At 42.4% G+C, this 25,577-nt stretch overlaps 1 protein-coding gene across 1 annotated transcript in view; it reads left to right on the top strand.

The window, feature by feature from the left end:
- Window positions 1-25,577, top strand: part of GPC4 (glypican 4) — a 127,685-nt gene that overhangs the window by 93,487 nt on the left and 8,621 nt on the right. The window contains exons 4-5 of the mRNA XM_053580482.1: window positions 8,728-9,119; window positions 23,651-23,816. Coding sequence (XP_053436457.1) covers window positions 8,728-9,119; window positions 23,651-23,816 — 558 coding nt within the window. The remainder of the gene's footprint in view (window positions 1-8,727; window positions 9,120-23,650; window positions 23,817-25,577) is intronic.

Here is a 25,577-nt window from a genome sequence, read left to right as displayed (position 1 = left end):
CTTGAGGCTCTGTCTGAAAAAAAAAAAGAATTGTGTTGATGTGATAACTTAATGTTTTTGTGCCACACCAGGGCTGTCAAATTCAGCATTTATAGTAAAGAGGAAATTAATCCATATATGTAAAAAGGAACATCCTAATAATGTAATAATGTAAATATATACAGCGCTATATACAGCACTGATCCTAATAACGCCAAGCAAATGGATTGACTAGAAAGGGATTCTGATCTCTTAGGTCATGGGTTAATTCTAGAATGTATTCTAGCTCATTAATCAATAGCCAGTCAATTGTTTATAAAGGAGTAACTAATGGCATTTAATAGCAGAACTTTAGGCCCTTTGACCTGTTTCAAGAATTTTGAGTGTCTACTTGGTGCAAGAGAAGTCGCTAGGGATAGAAGTTTAAGAAGTACACGATGTTCTTCCCTTTTTTAAAAGACAGGATATTTACATAGAAAACTTTTATATGAAAAAGCTTTGCCTTTTCACTCAAGTTTTTTCCATATTAAACTGGTACTGCTTACATTAAGAAAAAGTAAATTTTAGAGCTAGAAAGTACATACAGTCCCCTAGCTCATTCTTTGTACTAAGTGGACTTCTGGGAAGAAAGGTGGTATGCAAATGAAATTCATGTTAGGAGCGTTGACCTGCTAATTCTCAATTTTTATATGTGTGTGATGTGTCTGGCATTCTCTCTCTTAATATAGTGTAAGCTCTCTTTCTAAGGTTGAGGTTTCTTCTTTCCCTGTTTTTCACTCAGCATTCACTCCTACCCTAATAGATGTCTGGGACATCTCGCAAGCTTGGAACTAGAGCCATTTAAGATTTTTCCCTTTGGGCAACAGCTTCCACTTTTATAAGGCCATGGGTCTTCTTAGCATCATACCTCCAGCAGCTTTGGCTTTATTTATGTTCCCCTAGACAAGTAATTTTCAACCACTGTGCTGTGGCACGCTGGTGTGCCATGAGAGGATCTTAGATGTACTGCTAAAAGTTTTCAAGATAATTTATAAAAGTATTTTCAAAAGGAGTTCTCCATGATTACATTAATATAAACAGCTATGATTTAATTTTTTTAAAAAAAAGGGAGTTCAAAGCACAGTAAGTATATTCTTTTTTTTTTCACTTTTTTTTTTTTTTGTCTACATAATGTAAGTGTGCTGGGAAAGTTTAACTATAGGTTCAAGTGTGCCATGAGATAAAAAAGGTTGAAAGGGTAGCTCCCACCCTTAGCTCAGTGAGTAGGGTGCTGGTAACATACACCAAGACTGGCAGGTTCGAGCCTGGCCCAGGCCTGCTAAAACAACAATGACAACTGCAACCAAAAAATAGCCGAGCATTATAGTGGACGCCTGTAGTCCCAGCTACTAGGGAGGCTAAGGCAAGAGAATCGCTTAAGCCCGAGTTTGAGGTTGCTGCGAGCTGTGACGTCATGGTACTCTATGAGGGTGACATAATGAGACTGTCTCAAAAAGAAAAGAAAAGGTTGAAAGGCTTGGTACAGTGGCTCACACCTGTAATCTAGCACTTTGGGACTGACAACAGGCAGATTGCTTGAGCTCAGGAGTTCAAGACCAGCCTCAACAAGAGCAAGACCCTGTCTCTACTAAAAATAAAAAAAACTAGCTAGGCATTGTGGTAGGTGCCTGTAGTCCCAGCTACTCAGGAAGCTGAGGCATGGGATTGCTCAAGCCCAAGAGTCTGAGGTTGCTGTGAGTTATGGCACTCTACCCAGGGCCACAGAGTAAGACTCTTTCTTTAAAAAAAAAAAAAAAAAAAGGTTAAAAACTTCTGCCCTTGATGGATTTGATTATGTTTGACTTATTTTTGACTCTGTAAGAAAGATAAAAACCAGTGTTAAAGACTTTTTAAATGCAGGGGGTGGGGGTCACCTGTAATCCTGGCACTTCAGGGGGCTGAGGTGGGTGGGTTGCCTGAGCTGAGGAATTCAAGACCAGCCTGAGCAAGAGCAAGAACCCAACCCTGTCTCTAAAAATAGACAGGCATTGTGGCAGGCACCTATAGTCCCAGCTACTTGGGAGGCTGAGGCAAGAGAATCGCTTAAGCCCAAGAGTTGGAGGTTGCTGTGAGCTGTGATTCCATGGTACTCTACCAAGGGCGGCAAAGTAAGACTGTGTCAAAAACAAAACAAAAGACTTTTAAAATGATATAGATTAAAGAAACTAAGGGCAGCAGTACCTCACAGGTCTCTAGTAGTATCTATTTATCGAGCATCTACTTTGTGGCAGGCATTATCCTTATGAAGTGAGTGATTAATAGCCCCGTTTTATGGATGAGCAGCATAGGCTCAGAGAGGTTAAGCCTTTTGCCCAACCAAGGTCATGTACAGTGTTTATTTCCATCCCTGTGTAAAGTGACCATTCATGACCTCAAAGAGTAGCAGCTTCTGGATCCTTAGAACAGCTTCAGTAGAACCTATGTAAATTGACCACCCAAGGGAGTGTAACCAACTGGGGGTCAGCACACGGAGGTGGTCACCTTAAAGGAACTAGGCCTACTGTACTGATAGATACATGTGCTAAATGTCCAGTCTATGAATATTAGGTCAGCTTAAACAGGTATCAATGTAGGGAGGTGGTCAACTATGGAGGTTTTATTGTCTTATGTACTTAAGCCTCCAAACCGAAAATTGAAGGGGAAATAAACTCTGATCACAGACACCAGATTTCAAATGTTTATAAACCACCTCCTCTCTGACTTCCTTTCAAACACTAATATCTTAACTTACAACGGACTTCCTGCCAGGCATGGTACCTCACAACCTAGCACTTTGGGAGACTGAGGTGGGAAGATTGCTTGAAGCCAGGAGTTTGAGGCCAGCCTGAGTAAGAGCTAAACCCCATGTCTATTAAAAAAAAAAAAGAAGAATAAAAGAACAATTGGCCAATGGCAGGTCCCTGTAGTCCCAGCTATACTCGGGAGGTTGAGGCAGGAAAATCACTTGAGCCCAGGAGTTAAGGTTGCACTGAGCTATGTTTGGGCCACTGCACTCTAGCCTGGGTGACAGAGTGAGACACGGTCTTTAAAACAAAATGAGACAAGGGCGGCGCCTGTGGCTCAGTGAGTAGGGCACCGGCCCCATATGCCGAGGGTGGCGGGTTCAAACCCAGCCCCGGCCAAACTGCAACAAAAAAATAGCCAGGCGTTGTGGTGGGCGCCTGTAGTCCCAGCTGCTTGGGAGACTGAGGCAAGAGAATCGTGTAAGCCCAAGAGTTAGAGGTTGCTGTGAGCCGTGTGACGCCACGGCAGTCTACCGGAGGGCGGTACAGTGAGACTCTGTCTCTACAAAAAAAAAAAAAAATGAGACAAAATGGACTCTCTGAGCAGCATTTTTCACAAATGCAAGTAGTTGCTACAAGGGAGATCTAACTTCCAATTAACTTGGCTTCTGACCATTGTGGAACTCTGGGTTACACTGCTCTTGCCTGGTTCTCTCTTTGCCATTAAGTGTATTATAATTTACTCGGGGGGGGGAAATGACTATTAGGTATGATTGCTAGGTGTCTTGGGCCTGTCCAACTCTTCTTCAGCAGTTAATATCTGACCCTGATCCTGGTTCTAAAAATAAATGAAAAAAAAAAAATATGGAGATGAGCATCACAGCAGTTACTGAAGTTGCCGTAGACTAGGACCTGAGTGGCGAACTTGTGATCCATCCTCATTGTAGAAGGAAATGTCACAGGAAGAGAAGGGGGAGTTGGAACATGGAAGCATTATGCAAGAACATGTGAGAGTTGCTACTTTAATAGAAGGAACAGATGCAAAAGGGTTTTCTTTCCCTTTTTTCCTAATATCGAATTGTTACTCTTTGATTGGTATTGTACCTACTTTTTTTTTTTTTTGTAGAGACAGAGTCTCACTGTACCGCCCTCGGGTAGAGTGCCGTGGCATCACATGGCTCACAGCAACCTCTAACTCTTGGGCTTACGAGATTCTCTTGCCTCAGCCTCCCGAGCAGCTGGGACTACAGGCGCCCGCCACAACGCCCGGCTATTTTTTGTTGCAGTTTGGCCGGGGCTGGGTTTGAACCCGCCACCCTCGGCATATGGGGCCGGCGCCCTACTCACTGAGCCACAGGCGCCGCCCTATTGTGCCTACTTTTATAGAGTTTAGAACTTAAGTTTTATCTGCCATCCTCATGAGGTCCCTTTGAGGCAAAAAGAATGGGTAGAATAGTCCCATTTAACAGGGCCAGTCTCGGGGGTGTCCAACCTGTGGGACAGCAGGTTGGATGTCATGAAAATTATGCACGGGCCTTTTTTTTGCTCATCGGCTTCCATTAGTGTTTGTATATTTACTCGGTGGCCCAAGACAACTCTTCTTCCAATATGAGGCAGAGAATAATAATGGTTAGATATACCCCTGGAAGGAGAAATGAGTTTGGGCCTTCTGGATCCCTTAATTTTTTTTTTTGAGAGACAAGAGTCTCACTTTACTGCCCTCTGTAGAGTGCTATGACGTCACATGGCTCACAGCAACCTCTAGCTTTTGGGTTTACGCGATTCTCTTGCTTCAGCCTCCCGAGCAGCTGGGACTACAGGTGTCCTCCACAACGCCCAGCTATTTTTTGGTTGCAGTTTAGCCGAGGCTGGGTTTGAACCCACTACCTTAGGTATGTGGGGCCGGCGCCCTACTCACTGAGCCACAGGCGCCACCCTGGATCCCTTAATTTTTGTTCTGTTGACTCCCATAGATTAAATCGATGAATATTTAGGAACTTGATATCTGAAATGAAGGATTAAGAATTTTATAGATGTTTTAAAAATCTCTCATACCCTCAGAAAACCATGTGTGGAGAGTGGCAGTGTATAATGAATGTAAACTGAATGGGGGAAATTTGTCTTTCTAGAAATTTTCATTACAGTCTGATTAGACAGGACGAAGGTTAAGATGCATAGTAAGAACATGGCATTCTTTGATTTGAGCCCATACCAGCTCCTCAGTACATACTCGTCAATTTGCATAGCCATTTGGAGAAATTAAATTGTGAGGTTTTAACTTGTTATATCAGTTTTATAGAATTTCTCAAGCATTTATTAACCACATGCTTAGTCTGATGGTCTGTATATTTGCAACCTGTATGGCCACGTTAACGAGTCTTTTAAAATGTGAAGGAAAGATTAATTTTCTGAGTGATTAAATAAATTAGGATTTAGTATGTAGATAGCACACTTTCCTAGACAGGACTTGAGTCATGGGGACCAAGGTAAGGTCCATGATGGTATTGGACAAGGGGACATGTAAGCTTCAAATCAGTCTTGTCTTCATTAGATCATTTCTCTTGCACTCCAGAGTAACTATGCATACATCAGCCTGTAAGCTCTTAATCTGAATGAAGAAGTCAAGAGAATTTAGTTTTTCCATAAAATGTTCAGCATCTTAGCATTTGTTTGACCTGCAGTACTTCGAAGCCTAAAGGACTAACCTTGAAATTTTTAGAGTTTTTAAATTAAAACTAAGCTCAACAAAGCACTGTACACCCTCACCCCTAAAACCAACATGACTGTAGATGGCATTCATTAAAAATGCATGTGAGGATTGAGAGTTACTTATGAAATGAGTACAAAAGCCCAAGTCAAATAACTCTCAACATCCAGTTTCTTCTGATAGGTGCCAATTTTATGAGCAATGTGATAGAAATCCAATAAAAAGAAGCCTGTGATTGCTGTTAGAATCTGCTCTTTTAGGTTATTAATTTTTTTTTTTTTGAGACAGAGTCTCAGTATGTCGCCCTGGGTAGAGTGCTTTGCCGTCACAGCTCACAGCAACCTCAAACTCTTGGGCTCAAGCAGTTCTCTTGCCTCAGCCTCCCAAGCAGCTGGGAGTAGAGGCTCCTGCCACAACACCTGGCTATTTTTTTGTTGTGGTTGTCATCGTTGTTTAGCTGGCCTGGGCCAGGTTCGAACCCTCCACCCTTGGTGTATGTGGCTGGCGCCATAACCACTTATGCTACGGGCGCCAAGCCATTAGGTTATGAAATATTAACAGCACTGGAGTAACACAAGGCTTTCATGTTGTTCTCGTGATGACCAGGCTTATTTTTCAGTATGTGATGGCTACGTGTGCAACACATTGTCCATGTAATACCACAGCCCATGTATGCCTTCTTTTTTAGGCCTCCAGACCACAAGCACAACTTAGCAAGGGTGCTGGTGACTCAAGCATGGTATTGACGTTTAAGGTCCCTTCTCAACTTTGAATTCCAGAAGACTGCTGCGTGCACTTAATTATCTACATTAACACTTAGTTGAGAGGATGCCACACAAGAAAGTTTGTCCCTCAAGACATAATAAAAAAATCACTCCTAGCCGGGCGTTGTGGCAGGAGCCTGTAGTCCCAGCTGCTCGGGAGGCTGAGGCAGGAGAATCGCGTAAGCCCAAGAGTTAGACGTTGCTGTGAGCCGTGTGACGCCACGGCACTCTACCAGAGGGCGGTACAGTGAGACTCTGTCTCTACCAAAAAAAAATAATAATAATAAAAAAAAATAAAAAAATCACTCCTAGGAATGCAGCACATTTTTTCAAAATGCAATTCATTGGCAAGACACGCCCTAATTGAAACATTAATGCTTACCTGGACTGCTTCACAGTCCCTGAGCTGTTGGTGATTGCTAGTGACAGGTGAAATGGGAGAAGTTTCAGCAGCTAGAATAGTTGTTGCCAAACTCTAGGGTACAGCAGAATCACAAATGGCTGGGCCCACCCTCCGGGATTTTGATTCAATAAGTCTGGGGTGGGACTGAGAATTTGCATGTCTAACAAGTAGTCATGTGATGCTGGTGCATGCTGGTCCCAGGCTGGAGCTTTGAAACCACCCAGGGGTTTGGAGGAGAATGAAGGGCCTTCCCAGGTAGCTGATTTGAGTGCTTCTCTTATGGTTCCCCTAGCTCAGTGTTTTTCAACCTTTTTTATCTCACAGCACACTTGAACTTGTAAGTTAAACTTCTGTAGCACACTTAAATTATGTAGATAAAAAAAAGAGAAAAAAGAATATATTTACTGTGCCTTGAACTTCTTTTGACAATAATTTAATTAATGATCCTTAATGATTTTCATGGCACACCAGTTGAAAATCACTGGCCTAGCTTGTGGCCTTTTTACCCTCTCACTTTCGGGGAGAGAACTTTGTCACAGTGCCAGGCCATTCATGTGTACTGGGGATGAGTTGATGTATCTGCTTCGTTACTCTGCAGAGGGAGTGGATTTTCCTTTCTTTCTCTGAAGAAAGCTCAGTAAATAAAAGGCAAGAAAAAAAAACGTAGATAAAATGAAAAGAAGAAAAAAAACTACAATGTTTGGAAAAACTGGAACCAGGGACGACTGTGGATTTTAGCCCTCAGCCTCAAGGGACCCCATAGTGATGAGTCAGGGCTCAGAGGCATGGGTATAGAAACTGGGCATGTAAGGAAATCCACACACGTCCATCTCCCTCCAAAAGGCTTCAGTTTACTGAGTCTAGGTTTTGAAAAACTATTTGGAATTAGGCGTAATAAGCTCTCCAGTGTTCTGGCTTTGAAACTGGAGTCACATTTTCTTTTCTCCTCCATATTTACTTAGAGGCAGTTTCTTATTTGACATGGTCTTTAGATTTTGCTTTGGTATTTGTTATATTTGTCCTGCTCATAAACTCGATATCATGAGGTGTTTATTTTTATAGTAGGCAGGAGATTCTTAAGAATGATGAATGTTGCAGATACACTGTTAGCTCCTCTTTTCATTGAAGTTCCCAAGAAAAGCTTCAGGAGAAAACTAATTTGTCATTTGTACTTAAGAGATTAAAATCTTTAACACTTAGGCTGTGGCTATGTGGTGCCCAAAAAGTAAATGAATCTGAAGTAACAAGGCATTCTTATTTGTATATTTCAGTTATTTTCCATTTTGTCTTACAAAAATGCCACATTATTGGCATTTATCGTTGAATCCATTATGCATCCTTTGTCCCTGTCTCTCTCTCTCTCTCACACGCACACACACACACACAGAAAGGACACTAGAAAGAGTCTTATGATGTCCCTGTGTGAATCCATTAGGAACACAGGGTCAATGTGTATACCTTCAATTTGCATTAATGTCACAGGGAATACCCAGGGAACTCATTTTCAGAAAACTAATATGCTTGCTTCTAGGAGTGTTTTATTGTGTTTCTTGACCTCGGTCATTTCCTAGGCAGGTATCATGTAGATAAGTAAAAAGGAGAAAAGAAAAAAAAAATCACGTGTAAGTAAATGGGCAACTTTTGAAAATACCTGTCTTGGTCTTAAATTACAGTTCAGGAGTATGATTAACTTTGACTTAGATTTTTTTTCTGGTAAAAGGTTCTAAGAAACCTCATGTTTTAGATGTCACATGACCATTGTTGGATAGTTCTTTATTCACCTAATGAGAGAGAGGGGGAAAGAGAATGTGTGTGTGTGTGTGTGTGTGTGTGTTGTACTGATTGCTGAGAAGTTGTAGGTTTAAAATTTTCTTTTTTCCCCTTTATTAGACTTAGATACCTATATGAGACTTTGTGACATAGGTTTCCTTTCACTGACAAATTGTCTGAGATGCCAGATTCCCCAAAAGAAATTCATCCTACATACAGGCATGTTTCCCAATTTAGTTGTCATTTTCTCTAGTTTTCAAGTTTACCCCCAAAACAGAACTTTATTACTAAAAGCCATTTCTTTCATTTTTCTTTTTTCTCTTCGTTTTGTTTTGATTTTAGAGTTCTTCAAAGAACTCCTTGAAAATGCAGAGAAATCCCTGAACGATATGTTTGTGAAGACATATGGCCATTTGTACATGCAAAATTCTGAGCTATTTAAAGATCTCTTCGTAGAGTTGAAACAGTACTACGTGGTGGGAAACGTGAACCTGGAGGAAATGCTAAATGACTTCTGGGCTCGCCTTCTGGAGCGGATGTTCCGCCTGGTGAACTCCCAGTACCACTTCACAGATGACTACCTGGAATGTGTGAGCAAGTACACTGAGCAGCTGAAGCCCTTTGGAGACGTCCCTCGGAAATTGAAGCTGCAGGTTACTCGTGCATTTGTAGCAGCCCGTACTTTTGCTCAAGGTTTGGCAGTTGCAAGAGATGTCGTGAGCAAAGTGTCGGTGGTAAGCATCATTTGTATTCTGTACTTTTGTTTTTCTTTTGTTCTATTTCATTTTAAAAGACAGCTTGGGAAAGGTGGAAAAATGAATCACCAGAATTCCATTGGCTCGATAAGGCTTCCCTTTTCTTTCTCTCTGGTCTCTTCTTTCCCAACCTTTGTCCTTATACAATACTGTGAAGAAGATCCTCACATATCATTATTACTTTTTGTACTATTTTTTTGGTAGCTCTTCTTAGAAGTTGGACGTGTGTTCACTCTGTAATTTTAATTTTAGAAGTGGGTTTGATTCCACCGTACTCTTTTTAGAGTTCGGTGAATTTAGTTCTCATTCTAGAAAGAAATATACACGCACAGGCTCCTCATTTGATTGTTTTGAGTGACGAAGTTTGAGCCTACTAGCCTACTAACTAGAAAAGCATTTAATCCCCATGAACATATGTTTCCTTGCTATAAGGTATGCACGGAGCTGTTTAGAAGACAGAGCTTTATATGACAATTAATGTAGACCACATTGCTTTTGACTTATGACTTTGTTTAGAGGATTACCAGTACAGAAAAAGAAATCGTAATATATAACCAGAAGCTGATGAAATGAACCTGACTTTCCTCATTAGGAAATTAAGTGAATTGGACTTGACCAGTATTTCTCAGACTGTGTTCCTTGCAGCCAGCTTATGGGGTTACTTCAGGGGCTCCTTAAGAAGGGGCAAGGGAGAAGGAAGCCTTCTAGTGGGGAAGACTGCATTTGTGCCTCTGCCTCCTGGTTTTATGCAGTCGGGTTTTGAACAAGATTTCGTGGGGTGGGAGTGGGTAAAGGCCCTACTGCTCCTTCAACACCCACTCCCCTCCCCTAAATGAAATTTGAAAAACTTCTTGAAGGCTCTTTCACTTCTACCCTTCCATGACTTGATACTAAGGAAGGAATAATATATTTGGGCAAAGTTCTTTTTTTTTTTTTTTTTGTGACAGAGCCTCAAGCTATCACCCCGGGTAGAGTTCTGTGCATCACAGCTCACAGCAACCTCCAACTCCTGGGCTCAAGCGATTCTCCTGCCTCTGCCTCCCAAGTAGCTGGGACTACAGGCGCCCACCACAACGCCTGGCTATTTTTTGGTTGCAGCCGTCATTGTCGTTTGGCGGGCCCGGGCTGCATTCAAACCCGCCAGCTCAGGTGTATGTGGCTGGCGCCTTAGCCGCTTGAGCCACAGGTGCCGAGCCAGGCAAAGTTCTCTTTGAAAGACTGATCTTAGTGCTGCTACCTTTAGGCCCTCAGAGGAGAAACCAAATTGTAGGCCATTGCTAAAATGCCTGAATGCGTGACAGCAGCTTCTGCTGAGGCCATTCAGTTGTCTTGAGGATTGGGAATGGTCAACGTAAAAATTCAATAGCACTGTCAGCACCAAAATAGCCACCTGATTGCCTATCAGAGAGTTCATTTACAGTTAAAAGTGACCATATAATTTACTGTCCCAACAAGGATACTTACTGTCTAAAGCAGGATGTTTTTATTAATGATAATACACAGACAAGAAGTATCACTCATTATTAATAAGCAACCCTGACTGCCCTGGGCTGACCAAGGTACACAGTTATGCTAGTTACAGAGGAAACTTACTCACCAGAGTAAAGATAAAGATTCTAAAGAAGGGTGTGTTATGAAAAATAGGTACTCACAGGATTTTTCATACTAGGATTTGGTAATAATAAGGGTTAGTTGATTGGTGCATTCATTATTATATTTGTTCTCTCTCTATCTAGGCCTTAAACTGGCAGGAAACAATTCTTTCTTGTATGTTTTTGTCAACTCCTCCTCCTCCCGATATTTTCATTATAAATTACAAATACTTATTGGGGTATATGAGGGTAAATGGGAAGATGATTATTTATCATTAAAGGAAAAATCGGATGCCTGAAATTCTGCCAACCCCAGTAACCATTATTATTCTTGGAGATATTTATGTCAGAGTCACTAAAATAGCACACAGTTAATCCAGTTCAAAAGTTATTTACATTGCACTTCACCTAACGCGTTTGTCCTCCTTCAACAATTCTTTGGGTTCATCCTCAGCTAAAAAGGCAGGAAGGCACCGCTGTGGGGTTTGAATGTCTGTGTGTACCTGTGCTTGTACGGTATGCTCTTGCCCAAGAGAAAGGCAAAGAGTTAGGGGCCCTTTGCCAATGTTTGAAAAGTGCATTCCTTATATAAATCCTCCCCCTTTCCTTTGAGGTACACTATTAATTTTTGCAGAAGGATCAAGCAGCTGACACAAACCTGTCTTGGTGTTAGCCTCACTTCTCAAGGTCGGAGCTACTTCAGAGACTGAGATTCTGGAACCCACCAACTTGGGGGTTAGGGAGGTGGCCAAAATAAGAAAAAGGCTTTGAGACAGGTCATTGTAGGTTAAAAGATCAAGGGCTAGAAAAGCCTCATCATCACACCTCCCAGGATAGGGGGAAGTAAGAAGTTGTGGCTTTCCTGTGTTGCATTCTCAGAATTAATAGTGAGAAATCAATAAACTTGAATGTGATGTTTAATATTCAAACACCCTCACTTATGGCAATGAAGAGCACATGACCCAATGTGAAATAGTCAGAAAGTAGTTGTCATTATTTCATATTGGGTCACACAGTCTTCCTTGTGTCACTTTTTCATATTTCTTTTTTGTTTTTTTTTTTTTGAGACAGAGTCTGACTATGTCACCCTGGGTAGAGTGCCCGTGGCATCACAACTCACAGCAACCTACAACTCTTGGGCTCAAGCGATTCTCTTGCCTCAGCCTCCCTTGGGACTATAGGCGCCCACCACAATGCCCAGCTATTTTTTGGTTATAGTTGCCATTTTTGTTTGGCAGGCCTGGGCTGGGTTCAAACCTGCCAGCCCTGGTATATATGGCTGGCACCCTAACCACTGAGCTGCAGGTGCGGAGCCTCATATTTCTTTTGGTATAATTTTTTTTTTTTTTGAGACAGAGCCTCAAGCTATTGCCCTGGGTAGAGTGTCGTGGCATCACAGCTCACAGCAACCTCAAACTCCTGGGCTTAAGTGATTCTCTTGCCTTAGGCTCCCAAGTAGCTGGGAACACAGGCGCCTGCCAAAACACCCAGCTGGCTATTTTTTTTTATTTGATTTTTATTAAATCATAGCTGTGTACATTTATGCAATCATGGGGTACAATGTGCTGGTTTTATATACAATTTGAAATGTTTTCATCAAACTGGTTAACATAGCCTTCACGGCATTTTCTTAATTATTGTATTAAGACATTTATATTCTACCGGCTATTTTTTGGTTGTAATTGTCATTGTTGTTTGGCAGGCCCGGGCTGGATTTGAACCCACCAGTTCTGGTGTATGTGACTGGCGCCTTAGCCACTTGAGCTACAGGCACCGAGCTGGTATAAATTTTTTTTTTAATGTAAAAAAAAAATGGGTGCAATGGCTCACTCCTGTAATCCTACCACTCTTAGAGGCCAAGGTGGGTGGATTTCCTGAGCTCACAGGTTCAAGACCAGCCTGAGCTAGACCCCTTCTCTAAAAATAGCCGGGCGTTGTGGCAGGTGCCTGTAGTCCCAGCTACCCAGCTACTTGGGAGGCTGAGACAAGAGGATCACTTGAGCCCAAGAGTTTGAGGTTGCTGTGAGTTATGACACTACGGCACTCTACCAGGGTTTTGAATTCAGACTCTGTCTCAAAAAAAAAAAATGCAAGAAAGCAATTTCCTGTCTACCTTAGTATTGTTAAGTTCTTTGAGAAACTTACTTTCTAAATAGAACTTTAAAGTTTTTTTCTTTTTTTTTTTTTTTAGACAGTCTCACTTTCTCCTATTTATTAATGTTTACTTGGTCTGCTATGCTTCTCACAGTCAGCTGACAATTTTAATACACAATTCAATGAATTTTTTTTTTTTGGCTGGGGCTGGGTTTGAACCCGCCACCTCCAGCATATGGGACCGGCGCCCTACCCGCTGAGCCACAGGCGCCGCCCAATTCAATGAATTTTTGCAATGTTTGTTACTGGCCACCCTGACCTCTCTTCATCAGCAGTGATTTCTCTCTCTTCAGAAAAACGTTTAATCCATTTGTACACTGCCATTTTCTCCGGGGCATTATCCCCATAAAGTTGGACTAACATGGCCCCGATTTTACTTCTACTCTTGCCAGGTTTAACAAAAAATTGGTCTAATTCAAGCTCTAAGATTCTTGTGATGACACACAAAAACATGTAACAACAATAATGAACACCACTCAGCAAGACACCCTGCACATCAATACAAACACAACTGTGAGACACTGATATACCAAGGTTATAAAACCTTACTGAGTTGTTTGAACAGTGCTGCCATTGTAAGTGCATGGTGGCAAGTTTGAGAACTTAATTGTCAGACCTCGTATGTTGTATTCTCATGTCTGCCCAAGAGGTATTTGCATAGTTTTATGGGAATATAATCAATACAAGCTATATGGCTTAACATACATAGAATAAACATTCCTTACCAGTTGTTTACTTGAAAATAAAGTTTGGTTGTTTCTTTTTGGGTTTTTTTGAGATAGTCTCATTTTCTTGCCCCCAGTAGAGTGCCGCAGTGTCACAGCTCATAGCAAACACAACCTCTTGGGCTCATGAGATCCTCTTGCTTCCTGAGTAGCTGGGACTATAGGCAACCACCATAACACCCAGCTTTTTCTTTAGAGATGGGGCCTCACTCTTGCTCAGGCTGATCTTGAACTCGTGAACTCAAGTGAACCACCCACCTTGGCTTCCCAGAACATGAAAATGAAGTTTTATGGAGACTTTAAGTATTATGTTTATAACTGAAAACTTTTTAAATCATGGTTTTGCTTCACTGTTGATTTAAAGACTGATTTAAAATAAACCCTTTAAGTTATGTTATCTGACTTACATAATAATATGACACATTGGCATCAAATCAGTTTCTAAAGATGCCCAAACAAGAATTATGTAAAAATCTATTATCTGGGCGGCGCCTGTGGCTCAGCGAGTAGGGCGTCGGCCCCATATGCCAAGGGTGGTGGGTTCAAACCCAACCCCGGCCAAACTGCAACAAAAAAATAGCCGGGCATTGTGGCGGGTGCCTGTAGTCCCAGCTGCTCGGGAGGCTGAGGCAAGAGAATCGCGTAAGCCCAAGAGTTAGAGGTTGCTGTGAGCTGTGTGACGCCACGGCACTCTACCCGAGGGCAGTACAGTGAGACTCTGTCTCTACAAAAAAAAAAAAAATCTATTATCTATGGAATGTTTCTGTATTGCATATTTGATAAAATATTTATTATGTTGATTTTTGGAGAATGACTACCAGTTAAAAAAATTTAGACATGGCTAAGGCGCCTGTAGCTCAATCGGCTAAGGTGCCAGCCACATACACCAGAGCTGGCGGGTTTGAATCCAGCCCAGGCCAGCCAAACAATGACAACTACAACCAAAAATAGCTGGGCATTGTGGTGGGTGCCTATAGTCCCACCTACTTGGGAGGCAGAGGCAAGAGAATCGTTTAAGCCCAGGAGTTGGAGGTTGCTGTGAGCTGTCATGCCACAGCACTCTACTGAGGGCGACAACTTAAGGCTCTGTCTCAAAAATAAATAAATAATTTTAAAAATTTAAACACAGTGATATAGGAAAGACAGAAAATGATCTGGCTATTAAAAGCACTTCAAACTGGTTGTGGTGGCTCACACCTGTAATCCTAGGATGCCGGGAGGCCAAGGCGGTGGATTGCCTGAGCTTGTGGGTTTGAGCAAGAGCAAGACCTGATCTCCAGGCATTGTGGCAGGTGCCTGCACCTACTTGGAGGCTGAGGCGAGAGAATTGCTTGAGCCCAAGAGTTGGAGGTTTCTGTGAGCTATGAGGCCATGGCACTTAACCAAGGGTGACAAAGTGAAACTGTCTCAAAAAAAAACGCATTTTAAATTGAACAAGTTTTTTTTTGTTTGTTTTTTTGAGACAGTGTCTCAAGCTGTTGCCCTGGGTAGAGTGCCGTGGTGTCATAGCTCACAGTAACCTCAAACTCTTGGGCTTAAGCAATTTTCTTGCCTCAGCCTTCCAAGTAGCTGAGACTACAGGTGCCTGCCACAATGCCTGGCTATTTTTTGGTTGTAGTTGTCATTGTTGTTTGGCAGGCCCGGGCTGGCGCCCTCACCACTGAGCTACAGATGCCAAGCCATCAAATTGAACATGTTAAAAAATCTGTTCCAGTAATTTATAAATATAAGAAGATTCTCGACTCGGCGCCTGTGGCTCAAGCGGCTAAGGCGCCAGCCACATACACCTGAGCTGGCGGGTTCGAATCCAGCCTGGGGCCTGCCAAACAACAATGACGGCTGTAACCAAAAAAAATAGCCGGGCGTTGTGGCGAGCGCCTGTAGTCCCAGCTACTTGGGAGGCTGAGGCAAGAGAATCGCTTAAGCCCAGGAATTGAAGGTTTCTGTGAGCTAAGATGCCATGGCACTCTACCCAGGGTGACAGCTTGAGGCTCTGTCTCAAAAAAAAAAAAAAAAAAAGAAGATTCTCTACCAGTTTGAGTACCCAGATAATACTTTTTTATATATGTGGGTCCCCACCTCTCCTAACTCCTGCCCAAAAATAGTTTGCAGGTGGAGCTAGAACAACGCAAGAAATGAACATTCCTTCTTTGGGTGTCCAATAAAGTTCATTGACATGGGTCTAAAAAAAGAAAGACCTTTCAGAGTGGCCATGTATTTCCTAACTGAAGAGTGCCACCTCACCCACTTCATCTACAAAGAGGTCTTTAAAGCCAAACACGAAAGCATCTTGGTCTTGGAGACTGGTTGCGTGCTTAAATCAGAGATGTTGCTCTTCAGGAGTGGATGCCCTGCAGTTTACTTTTGCAGCTAAAAGGTTGTAGTTGTAAGTTGAGCAATGATTGGATTATCACTAAGCCAGTGTTTTTCAACCTTTTCTATCTCACAGCATACTTAAACCTATAGTTACACTTCTGTAGCACACTTAAACACTTATTATGTAAAGGCTGGGCATAGAATCCTACCACTCTGGGAGGCTGAGGTGATTGGATTGCTTATGCTCAGGACCCTGTCTCTAAAAATAGCTGGGCATTGTGGCAGGCACCTGTAATTCTAGCCACCCGGGAGGCTGAGGCAAGAGTATCACTTGAGCCCAAGAGTTTGAGATTGCTGTGAGCTATGATGCCACAAGACTCTACCGAGGGTGACAAAGTGAAACTCTGTCTCCAAAAAAAAAAAAAAGAAAGAAAGAAAAGAATATGCTTACTGTGCTTTGAACTTCTTTCAAAAATAATCTAATTAATTATCTTTAAAAACTTTTTAGGCACACAGTTTGAAAATTACTGCTCTAAGCTTTGGAAAGGCCATTAGCACCAGAAAGCTTAACTTGCTTCAAGAGAAAGGCACTTCTTAGTTGATGTATACTTGCCTTGCTTTCAGTTTTTCTGGGACCATACATGCAGTGGTTTCAGCTCACTCCATTGAGCTTTACAATTCAAACTTCACAAAAGCCCCCTTAATGAGTAACAGATGGTTCAAGAATTGCCTGTGCTACATATCTTTGTATTACTTATTCCATCTCTACTTGTCATGGTTCATGATACATTTCTTGTTTACCTGCTTATAACAGCTGTTTTGCCTGGAAGGATGATGTCTGTTGTGGACTTTCAGAAATGCACAAGTGGTTACATGCACCATGAAAATTAATAGCTCCTATGCCAAAGAGAGTTGCATTTTCATGGTTTCAATTAACACTGACAGAATGGATCTATGTCTGCACCCCACCCCAAACTATAGGGGCTATAATTTGAAATCAGTACCTCGCCATTGCAATGTCTAAATGACTGTTCTGCCTTGAAAACAGTTTCCATTGCTCCCTGTTGATTTCTGTCTATTCATAGTACAGTGACACCTACAAGAATACTAAACAAGTTATTTTGACATTTCCCAAAGTCACTATAAACATGTATATGTTTTTTGTTTTTTGAGGGTGACAGAGCTGTCACCCTGGGTAGAGTGCTGTGCCATCACAGCTCACAACAACCTCCAACTCTTGGGCTCAAGCAATTCTCCTGCCTCCACCTCCCAAGTAGCTGGGACTACAGGCGCCCGCCACAACACCCGGCTATTTTTTGGTTGCAGCCGTCATTGTTGTTTAGAGGGCCTGGGCTGGATTCGAACCTGCCAGCTCAGGTGTGTGTGGCTGGCACCTTAGCCACTTGAGCCACAGGCTCCGATCCTGTTTTTTGCTTGTTTATTTATCAGGCCAAGATGAGGCTTAAACTTGCTGCCCCTAGTGTGCAGGTCTGGTATGCTAACCACTGAGCAAACTATAAACATTTAAAAACAACAATCCACAAAGCTTTTTTTTTTTTTTTGTGATTTTTGGCCGGGGCTGGGTTTGAACCCGCCACCTCCGGCATATGGGACCGGCGCCCTACTCCTTGAGCCACAGGCGCCGCCCATCCACAAAGCTTTTAAGCAAAGAATAGACATTTATTCAACCCATAATATTCTTTTTTTTTTCAGAGACAGGGTCTCACTTTGTCTCCCTGGGTAGAGTGCCATGGCGTCACAGCTCACAGCAACCTTCAACTCCTGGGCTTAGGGGATTCTCTTGCCTCAGCCTCCCAAGTAGCTGTGACTACAGGCGCCCACCATAACCCTGGCTATTTTTTGTTGTAGTTTGGCCGGGCCCTGGTTCGAACCCATCCCCCTCGGTATATGGTGCCAGCACCCTACTCGCTAAGCCACAGGCGCTGCCTCATAATATTCTTTTTCACTAACAGTCTTAAGACTAGAATTATAAATAAGGTGGGAGTGACTCAAGCTATGGTAGGGGTGGGGACAGTATGAGTGTAGCAGGTGTCAATGGCTGAATAAATTGAAATTACATACTCTGAAAACAAAAACAGAGCCCTTTTGAGGGTGGTTAATACAATGATGCTTTGACTTACAGGTCATAACTAAGTCTAATCATTAAAAAAAGACAAGTGAGGCCAGGCGTGGTAGGTAACATCTGTAGTCCTAGGTCTCTTGGAGGCCAATGCAGGTAGATTGCCTGAGCTCAGGAGTTCAAGACTAGCCTGAGCAAAAATAGAAAAACTAGATAGGCGTGATGGCAGGTGCCTGTAGTCCCAGCTATTCAAGAGGTTGAGACGAGAGGCTCACTTGAGCCCAAGAGTTTGAGGCTGCCGTGAGCTTAGTGTACCAAGGGTGACCAGAGTGAGACTGAAAAAAGAAAAGAAAAAGCAAAAGCATACTTTTAAGTATTTATGGAGCTTGCTTCTTTTTATCTGCAACATGTCCACAAATATTCCTGAATAAATCCTAGTTTATATATTTTTATACTCTTAAACTTCTGTTATAAGAGAAATAGAAACTTCTCAACCTCCTTTCTCAGTGTTCATGAATTGAATTCAAAACTAGTTAGGAAAGTATTGAACAAACTCATCACAGTCCATGGCAAGTGAGGATTCCTTATCTCTTTCTGTTACCACAATTTTGGGATATAGTTCTATTATTTTTATTGGGTACTTATATTACCAAGAAGTAGATAAAATCTAGACCTTTCCTGTTTGTTTGGTACTATTGGTTATATAAAAAATTACTCCAATGAACATATGTTAGGAGCTGGAATGAACTGAAAGAAAATGTGTTTCTAACTTCAGCGCAGCCTGTTGACTGCCATCACTGTGTAATGTGGCTTAAGGCTCAGTCTGAATTACTGAAATGAAATCCAGGCTGCCCGAAGAGTTCTGCTTCAGCGTCTTTCTTTTTTCAGTCTGCTTGCAGTAGCTTTTAATGTGGTGTTTGGAAAATGCAGGTTATTTGGTAGAAAGTCTCGCTCTATATTAAAAGAGTCTTCTCGGGAAAGACGACTTTTCTGCAAAGGCTTTTTATAGCAGAAATGGCATGCCAATCCATGATAAATGTGTATCCTGAAGAAGGCAGGGATGAGTACTTTTTAAAAGAGTCTTAATGAGGTAAAAATGAAATGAGTACGGTGGATCAGGCCTGCAATCCTAGCACTGTGGAAGGCCCAGGCAGGTGGATCACCTGAGCTTAGGAGTTCGAGACCAGCCTTAGCAAGAGCCAAGACTCCATCTCTACTAAAAATAAAAAAAACTAGCTGAGCATGGTGGCAGGTGCCTATAGTCCCAGCTACTTAGGAGGCTGAGGCAAGAGGATAGAACTGTTCAAGGCCCAGTAAGTCATTATTGCTTTATTAAACAATATGTCATCTCCTCCAAGTGTCTAGGGAGATACTTCTCCAGGTAGAACAACTGCTTTCTAAATTAGCTTCCAACATAAAAAGCTAATTTGGGGGGATGAGGTGTTTCAGGAGACTCCTATTTCTTTAGGTCTCATGACAGTTTTTAAAACCTTTCCCTTCTCTAGTAGAGCCTTATCCCACTCTGAGAGATGTGCTTTTCAGGTTCTGAATTCCCTTCATGTAAAATACTGCCTGGTTGTTTGATTAATGGCTGTGAGATGAAAGACAGATTTCCTGTAACTTTGGTATTTCATATGTCCTTTCTCATCCCAGTTTTCTTACATAACTTCCTTATCTCTTTTCATTTTTGGTATTATTTAGTGTTTCCATAGCATGTTCTAGCCGAGTTCTTTGTGATCACTTAGTTACCCAGCAAATCGTGTGCAGAGCATGAACCTTACTTAGCCAAAGAATGAAATGGATAAACTCCACCAAACCCAGCTTCATAATTTTTCTTTAATAAAACTCTACTGTGGTCTCCTTTTAAAACTTAATCTTCCATTAGCCTGTTTTAGGGGAGGGTACTATAAGTTCTGGTACATAAATGATTTGACTTGCATTTGAACTAAGAATACAACAAACCACTTCCTAGACTCATTTTAAAAAACAATGAGAAAGGACTTCTTGGAAAAACTTTTTTTTTTAAGTGGGGCGTGGTGGCTCGTGCTTGTGATTCTAGCACTATGGGAGGCCAAGGTGGGAGGATCCCTTGAGCTCGGGAATTCAAGACCAGTCTGAGCAAGAGCGAGACCCGTCTCTGCTAAAAATAGAAAAACTAGTCGGGCATTGTTGGGGGTGCCTGTAGTCCCAGCTACTCCAAAGGCTAAGGCAAGAGGATCATTTTAGCCCAAGAGTTTGAGGCTGCTGTGAGCTATGATGCCACTGCACTCTACCCAGGGCACAAAGTGAGACTATGTCTCAAAAAAAATTGTTTTGAATATAACTATCTTGGGTTTACAAGTTTTGCTCATTTCCTAACAGCCTATGCCACCTTGGAATTTCTTTGTGTTTTATAGAACAAGTTTCTTATTCTAACATAGAAATTCTTACTTGCCTTGCTACCTAAACCCAAATACATGCCAGAATAAACTTCGGCACATAGTAGGTGCTCAATAACTATTTGTTGACATTTTAGCTTTTCTATATTTCTTACTACTGGGGCATTGTCTCCTTTTAAGCAAAATATTCAACAAGTGCCAAGTGCTGTTCTATTATTTTTCACAGTCACTACGGAACTCCTTAGCTCTCTACAATCCAGCCCTTTAGCAGTCTCATCGGTATGGAACCCACCTAAAAATAAAGAATAAAATAGCAGATGCCTAAGTTTAGAGTTTGCTATCATCTGCTTTAAAAAGCAAGGAAACGTGATACATCTAGGAAATGGTTTTGTCACAAATGTTTGATATGGTGCAGTAGTAGAATCAGATGTCACGAGGTGACTGTCAGCAAGTCACTTGATGTCTTTGGCTTCAGTTTTCAGTTTTTTTATCTCTTAAGTATGAGAGCGGCCCCCAGTGATCTCTTCGAATTCTAAGTCTTCTGTTACCATCTGATTCTTGGGCCACCTCTCCCTTCCAGTCCTGTTTGTTCATAGATGAAATGCCAAGTGGACAAGTATTAAAGTCCTAATAATCTGACTTGAAGGTATCCAGAAAACCTAGCTGTTCAGAAGGACCATTCCTCTAGGGCAGTGCTTCCCAACATTTTTTTTTTTTAAGAGACAGCCTCACGCTGTCACTCTGGGTAGAGTGCCTTGGCATCATCGTAGTTCACACCAACCTCTATCTCTTGGGCTCAAGTGATCCTCTTGCCTCAGTTTTTCTATTTTTAGTAGAGACAGGGTCTTGCTCTTGCTCAGGTTGGTCTTGAACTCCTGAGTTCAAGCAACCCACAATGCCTCAGCCTCCCAGCGTGAGCCACTGTGCCTAGCTGGTTTTCAACCTTTTTTATCTTGAACCTATAAACTTCCACAGCACACTTAAATTATATTCATCAAAAAAAAGAGAGTAAAAAATAGAATATACTTACTGTGCTTTGAACTTCTTTCAAAGATAATTTAATTCATGATCTTTAAAAGGTTTCAGGGCATACCAGTGTGCCAGGGAACACCAGTTGAAAATCACTGTTCCAGAGTTAGCCAAGATTTTACCGTACATTAATACATAGGCAAAAGGACTAATTCAGAGCCTACGAAAACACTTGAAACTGTTTAAAAGTGGGGAAAAATCCTAATTCTTTGTAGGTAATGTTGACTTTAGTGTGTACAATTACCATTGGGGGGTACTCCTAGATAGGAGCTTGACAGGGGGCAGTTTTTCTCCTGACGGTACTAATCCTCTATTCCTAAGAGCACTGTCGATAAGTGGTTTCCAAAGTAACACTTGAGAGCAGGTGACATGCACTGTGGGTTGCCCCAATCCCGGCATCTTTTCCCTGCCATGGTGTCTGCTTCCACAACTCTTGTGTTTGCAGAACTGGATGGTACTGATAGAGAGGAGAGCACTGATCCTCTGATATTGACTCCAAAACAAGAGGGGAGGACAGAGAGAATGAGAAGACAGGAACTTTAGCTAACTGGCTAGCATGATCCTTTCTTAAGTCTTTTTTTTGTTGAAACAGAGTCTCACTCTGTCACCCTCAGGAGAGTGCTGTGGCATCACAGCTCACAGCAACCTCAAACTCTTGGGCTCAAGCGATTCTCTTGCCTTGGCCTCCCAAGTAGCTGGGACTACAGGCACCCGCCACAAGGCCTGGCTATTTTTTTTTTTTTGGAGACAAGGTCTGGCTGGTATCGAACTTCTGAGCTCAGGCACTCCACCCACCCTGCCCTCCCAGAGTGCTAGGATTACAGGTGTAAGCCACTATGCCCCACCTCCTTTCTAAGCCTGATGGAAATGAGTCATAAGATGGAATCAGTGCTTCTGTGCCCATCTTTTAGAACTAGAAAGAAAAGACCAAGTCCAGTTTCTCTGTAGAGGATAGCCAGCCCTGCTTCCATCCTCGCTGCTTCCCTTCCCCAGGAACTTCTAGTAGCTCTCTGTGTCCTGCCTCACTGGGTCTCAGTTTCTGCCTGGTGTGCAAGCCCCTCTAAATTCTGGCCCCACATACAGCTCCTGCAGCCAGTCTTAGTATCCCACAATTCCTCAAGCCCATTCTGAGCTGCCATAACATGCCCAGTACACTCTGTTATAGCTTTTGTTCACTTCATTGTCGCTACTTGGGATGCTCTCCCTTTATTTGGTCACTTGCATCCAGTCCCTTTCTTCAAAACCTAAGTGAAAGCCACCTCTTCCATCAAGCGTTCCCTAATCATTCCATGCTTTACCTTTCCCAAGCCTTGTTTAAAGATACTCATACTCTGCCCTATGGAATACATTAATCTTTTCTTCTGCACAGCTTTCGGTACAGAACAGAGTACCACACTGCGTACCCTTCTAATCTTTGATGTGGCAGTTAAGGTTCAAAAGGCAGTGAGTGTGTTTGAGAGGAAGATGTGCTTGTGTTCTAGTCTGACAAAGACAACAGCAATGTCAGACACGGTCACAGAGAACGGATGGCGGGCAGATGAGGGTGGCCTCCGTGCCTGTGTCTCACGCCTCACCCTGGAAAGTTATTTGTGAAAGGACTTTGAAGTATTAATAATTAATAATTGAGTAAGTGTGGAAGAGAGACACACTGGAGGGAATGGGGTAGTGGAAGTCTGACGTGTATGGGGTGGGGGATAGATATACCTTGGTCGTTGAAGGGCATGAGATGTTCACCTCCGCCTCCATCTCTGTCTCCTCCTTCCCAGTACACATCTACTCTTGACCCAGTTCACCTCTTCAAGAGGCAGGCCACGGGGCGGCGCCTGTGGCTCAGTGAGTAGGGCGCCGGCCCCATATGCCGAGGGTGGCGGGTTCAAACCCAGCCCCGGCCAAACGACAACAAAAAAAAAAAATAGCCGGGCGTTGTGGCGGGCGCCTGTTGTCCCAGCTACTCGGGAGGCTGAGGCAGGAGAATTGCCTAAGCCCAGGAGTTGGAGGTTGCCGTGAGCCGTGTGAGGCCACGGCACTCTACCGAGGGCGGTACAGTGAAACTCTGTCTCTACAAAAAAAAAAAAAAAGAAGAAGCAGGCCAGGCTCGCTACTTGTGATCCCTCACACAACTCATTCTTAAATTAAGTTCAGGGCCAAGGCTTCAATGTCAACCTGATAGACTTGTGATTTCTGTCTTCATCAGCTCCACAATTACTGTTTGATTTTTTTCCTTGTCACACATTAGATAAATCCAACAGCCCAGTGTACCCACGCCCTGTTGAAGATGATCTACTGCTCCCATTGCCAGGGTCTGGTGACTGTGAAGCCGTGTTACAACTACTGCTCCAACATCATGAGAGGCTGTTTGGCCAACCAAGGGGATCTCGATTTTGAGTGGAATAATTTCATAGGTGAGCAATCAATGAATGTATTTGTGGTGCTGAAGATAGCTCTACTTCACAAGGAATGTTGTAATTGGCAGCTATGAAATTTATGTTCATTTTAGTTTTAGTTATTTAGTGTTTGCTGGAATCTGAGCATAGTAAAAAGAAATCGCTACAAACTGATGTTCCCTTAAACTAATGGTAGCATTTCTAAAGACATTAGAAACAAGTGACTACCAAATTTTAATAACAAGAAAGTGCCTTTTTCGTAGTTCTTCTAGAAGTCAGTTGTGGTTATGATCATAGGCTTGTATCCATGTAAATGTATAGCCCTCATGGAGCTGTGAAAGGAGTTACTAAAATGTTAAATCAGTTATACTGCAACCAAATCCCCTACAAACTGGTAAGATACCCCATATACTATTTGGATCAGGTGAAAAATCATTGTAAGGACTTGGGGGCTAGCCGGACGTTGTGGCAGGCACCTGTAGTCACAGCTACTTGGGAGGCTGAGGCAAGGGAATCACCTAAGCCCAAGAGCTGGAGGTTGCTGTGAGCTGTAATGGCACAGCACTCTACTGAGAGTGACAAAGTGAGACTCCGTCTCTTTAAAAAAAAAAGACTTGGGCTTTTTGCTTTTTTTTTTTTTTTTTAATTAAATCATCCGAGTCTCACTCTATGCCTGGGCTAGAGTGCTATAGCATCATAGCTCACAGTAAGTAACCTTAAACTCTTAGACTCAAGCAATCTTCCTGCCTCAGCCTCCCTCCCAAGTAGGTGGGACCTCAAGCATGTACCACCATGCCCAAATAATTTTTCTATTTTTTTTTTTTAAGATAAACAGTCTTGCTATTACCCAGGCTGGTCTAACTCCTGGACTCAAGTGATCCTTCCACCTTGGCCTCTAGGAGTTCTGTTTCCATAGAGGATTTAGCAATAGTAGACTGCTCTGCTGAAAAGGAGAGGACTTTTTCCCTAGTCAAAGTTAGAGCTAAGTACTGCATACATCTTCCACCTAGGAGACCATTACTGGGACCCAGACAGCCACATTAGTGAAGTGGCCAGTTTCCGAGAGGGTTAATGTTGATTTGGAAGACAGACAAATTAAAGGTAATTTAATGTCCAGTCATCAGCTACTTTGATGCCTATCTGGTGCAAATATTCTTCTCAAAACAATAGTGACCAGTGTTGAACCTCCTAATGCTAAATGTGAATGGGACCGCACACATATACTAACCACTCAAAAACAAAGTCACATTTTTTTCCTGTCCCAATAACATTTGCATAATTACAAAATTTGAGTGTCTTTGTAAGCACCTACTTTTCACTTGTCCACATCATGGGAACATGTGTGCAATTTGCTGGCTTGTTTTTTTTGGGGGGGGGTGTGGGGTTGGGAAATGCTTTTTAGTCTGCTTGAGAGCTAATTACCATATTAACTCTGTTTGAAAGTGCATCAATAAATTGGCTCCAACAGATTCTGAGAACACTGACACAGGAAAAAAAAAAAAAGATGTGAATATTAAGCACTTCGGCACAATTGTAGCCTAAATAGCTCAAAGCTAAAAGACCTGAAAAAACCTACACAGAGAAAAGCAGACTCCCATGAAAGGGTAGGCATCAGACCAGCAAGGGAACACAGGCGCAAATGGCCCATCGTGCCCGGAATGAAGCCATGGGGGAAACTTGCTTCAAAAAATATTTCTCAAGGAAGTACAAGCCCGTGGCATTTCTAGATGTAAACTTGCTGTTTTATTTTTTCTTTCTCTCTCTTTCTTTTTAATCTCA

The sequence above is a fragment of the Nycticebus coucang genome, chromosome X (genome assembly GCF_027406575.1).
Source record: "Nycticebus coucang isolate mNycCou1 chromosome X, mNycCou1.pri, whole genome shotgun sequence".
Classification (NCBI taxonomy): domain Eukaryota; kingdom Metazoa; phylum Chordata; class Mammalia; order Primates; family Lorisidae; genus Nycticebus; species Nycticebus coucang.
This window is presented reverse-complemented; position numbering and strand designations above follow the sequence as displayed.